The sequence below is a fragment of the Nicotiana tabacum genome, chromosome 22 (genome assembly GCF_000715075.1).
Source record: "Nicotiana tabacum cultivar K326 chromosome 22, ASM71507v2, whole genome shotgun sequence".
In the NCBI taxonomy this organism is placed as follows: domain Eukaryota; kingdom Viridiplantae; phylum Streptophyta; class Magnoliopsida; order Solanales; family Solanaceae; genus Nicotiana; species Nicotiana tabacum.
The window spans coordinates 149,649,714-149,652,560 of NC_134101.1; the positions used below are offsets into that span (position 1 = coordinate 149,649,714).

At 35.8% G+C, this 2,847-nt stretch overlaps 1 protein-coding gene across 1 annotated transcript; it reads right to left on the reverse strand.

The window, feature by feature from the left end:
* Positions 1 to 202: 202 nt before the first annotated feature.
* LOC107820048 (chlorophyllase-2-like) lies at positions 203 to 2,096 on the reverse strand. Its single transcript, XM_016646254.2, has 2 exons — positions 1,620 to 2,096; positions 203 to 1,193 (listed from the first exon to the last, which is right to left on the reverse strand). Exons 1-2 carry the CDS (start codon positions 1,902 to 1,904, stop codon positions 495 to 497), a joined length of 984 nt encoding a protein of 327 aa, XP_016501740.1. The 5' UTR covers positions 1,905 to 2,096; the 3' UTR covers positions 203 to 494.
* Between the last annotated feature and the right edge of the window lie 751 nt (positions 2,097 to 2,847).

Consider the following 2,847-nt stretch of genomic DNA (forward strand, 5'->3'; position numbering starts at 1 on the left):
ATTTAAAATTTCATATATTATGTAGACTTACCTGTAGTTTGTGGTTGTAAATATTTTTTGAATGACCAGATCTTTAAAAAAATTCTTGTATATATATATATATATATATATATATATATATATATACTCTTTTTTTTTAAAGAAATCGATTTCAAGAAAATAAAAAAGGAGCTAGCGAACGATTACTATACGAAAGAGAATAAGAAAAAAAAAACTTCTTTATTACGCATTTCCGAAACAAACAAACTTATTCCTCAAACATATACAATAACAACAACCCAGTATAATTCTAGCAGTAGGGTCTGGGGAGGGTAGTGTATACGCATACCTTATTTCTCAAACATATATATAGTACATATATTGTCGTCGAATGTGACCAAATTTCAAAATACAATTATAGGAATGCAGACGTCCACACACTTGGTAGATAGATTTATTTTCATATAGTAGTACATCTCAAAAGATCTTTATATTTTATGACTATATTTTCAAAATTACTCCTCGATAGATATAACAGGATCAAGTGTAATAGGAGCACGAATTTTAGGCGATTCCACAATATTAATTAAATCATCAGCTTGACCATCCAAATAAGCCTTGAGAAATGCCACAAAAAGCCCTCCAACAGTCCTTCTCATGGTATCCTTCGATGCCTTTCCACTTTTCGTCATCCAACTAATCAAAGCTGCCGTTCCATCATCCAACATATCAAGATGGCCATAATCCTTAGCCAAGAAATAATAACAAGGAGGCTTACTCTCGTTGAAAAACTCAGCATGATTTACCCCATTTGGTGCGCCAGGTGGACACACACCAAATGCTCGTTGATTTGACAAGCCGGAACCAATTACAGCCACGGGAATTGATTGATCAAAACTGTAAGGAATAAATTGGAGAATATTGGGAGAGCATAAACAGGACAGAGAGGATCCTGCTACTGGATCAATTCCGAGGAGTGCTGAGATTTTGAGAGGGGGTTCTAATTGGGTTGCGTTTGATGTTGAGCTGCCGCCGTGGCCTAATGCTAGGGCGAATGCTGTTTTGCCACCTCTGCTGTGGCCGGAGACGGCGACTTTCTGGAGGTCCGGAAGGACTTTCTCCGGCAGGACAGCGTCTAGGTTGTTAGTTGATAACCACTCTACTATTTTTTTTGCGTTTTTCACTTCCTGGCTTTGGGTTGCCATAGGAGAAAACTGCAACAATATTTAAACACGTCGAAAGATAACCTTAGCTAAGGGATTGGGACTTCAATCTCAAAGATGAATGACAATTCTTAGATAATAATTACCCAAACGCTGGACTGTAATGAATATTTTGGTGTGTTTGGTATAACAAATATTTTCCAAGATGTGTTCCATGAGAAAGTCATTTACTAGAAATGTTTTTTTCCCTCTCTCACAGATTCTTTTGAAGTATTTTAACTTCATACTGATTATTAAATTGAGTTAAGGAATGGATGCAGTTTGATCATCATATCTATGAACCAAAGTGAGATCAATCAGTTTTACTTCGCTATATACTGATTAGTGGCACAATGCTTAAGTGTAACGTAGTTTAATTTCTTTTTGTTTGAAAAGCAAAAAAGAAACCATGAGAAGTCCAACAGCAGAACTCAATACCTGAGGAGCGACGATGATATATTGATGGGAAGAAATGTGTAGAAGGAGGGATTTGTAGCAGTTTGGCTGGAGCATGAAACCATGGAAAAAGAGTAAAACGGGATAGGATCCTTGTGTAGTGGGCGAAAACACTAACAATGGACATGGCAGGACATCAAAGAGAAATGAGCGCTTAACGTTTATTATCTCTACAGCCTCATCTCCTACTTGAAAATCTAATGCTATACCATCATCCCCTACCTTCTTTGCCATCTCTCTCTTTCTCTCTCCGTGCTTCTGTTGCATGCAGCAAAGCCTCTTGATTTATAGTGAATGCAATATATGGAACCTTAGCTAAGGCAGTTAATGAGCTTAAATGGACAAACCTACCTCACCGTCTCAATAGAATTTAACTTATGTAGTACATGAACATTAATGTATCATATCATCATACAAACTGTCGAAACATTAGGAGTGGATCTGATTTTCACAATTTCCTTTCCCTTTTTCCCTCCCCATCCTCCTATATAATAAATCTTTAAAAAATAAATAAATTATAAGCCAGTGACCTGATCATTAAGATTTATCACTGTTTTCCCGATGCCAAAGTAATCTAGTATACATCTTTTTTAAAAAAATGAAAACCTGAAGGTAATTACATTGAACACCTGTTCTAAAACGGATCTAGTTTTACGTAATTTTACCATGCAAATGAGGTCGCAAAAAATTGAACTTTCTTGCTTGCTTCTTCTTTTCCTTTAGGGAAAAGCAAAACGTGCTGCTTTGTTTTAACGTTATTAGCAGAGACGTGCGGAAGCTGTCATAATATAATTCTTTGTTTGTCGATATTTGTCTAATCATATCTCCAGTTTTGCATATTGATGTTTTAACTTCAATTTTATCGTAAGGGGTGATTTGTGTGGTGTCCAATTTTTCGCTTAAATTGATTATGGAAGAACCTGGTTCTTTTAAGTATTCCTTAACCTACTATTGCAGAAATAGTAAATGCGTAAAGTAAAGAACACAAGTATTTTAGGTTGAAAATACCTGGCTCAAAAGGTGAAAAACCCACGACCTACTTCCCAGTAGAATTTTTCCAAACTCTCCACTAAATCACTGAGCCAAAAACTGCATTTACAAAACACTTTTGTAAACCTAGGATTAACTTTAATCCCTTTGTAGCAAACAACCTCTAACTGTTGCGACAACTTTAAGTTAACTCTAACTTGAATATTCTGAGTACCTATTA

Coding starts and splice junctions, on each gene's coding strand:
- LOC107820048 (XM_016646254.2), bottom strand. CDS start 1,904: ATGCAACAGAAGCACGGAGAGAGAAAGAGAGAGATGGCAAAGAAGGTA. Junction 1,194..1,619: donor ATATCATCGTCGCTCCTCAG/GTATTGAGTTCT, acceptor ATATTGTTGCAG/TTTTCTCCTATGGCAACCCA.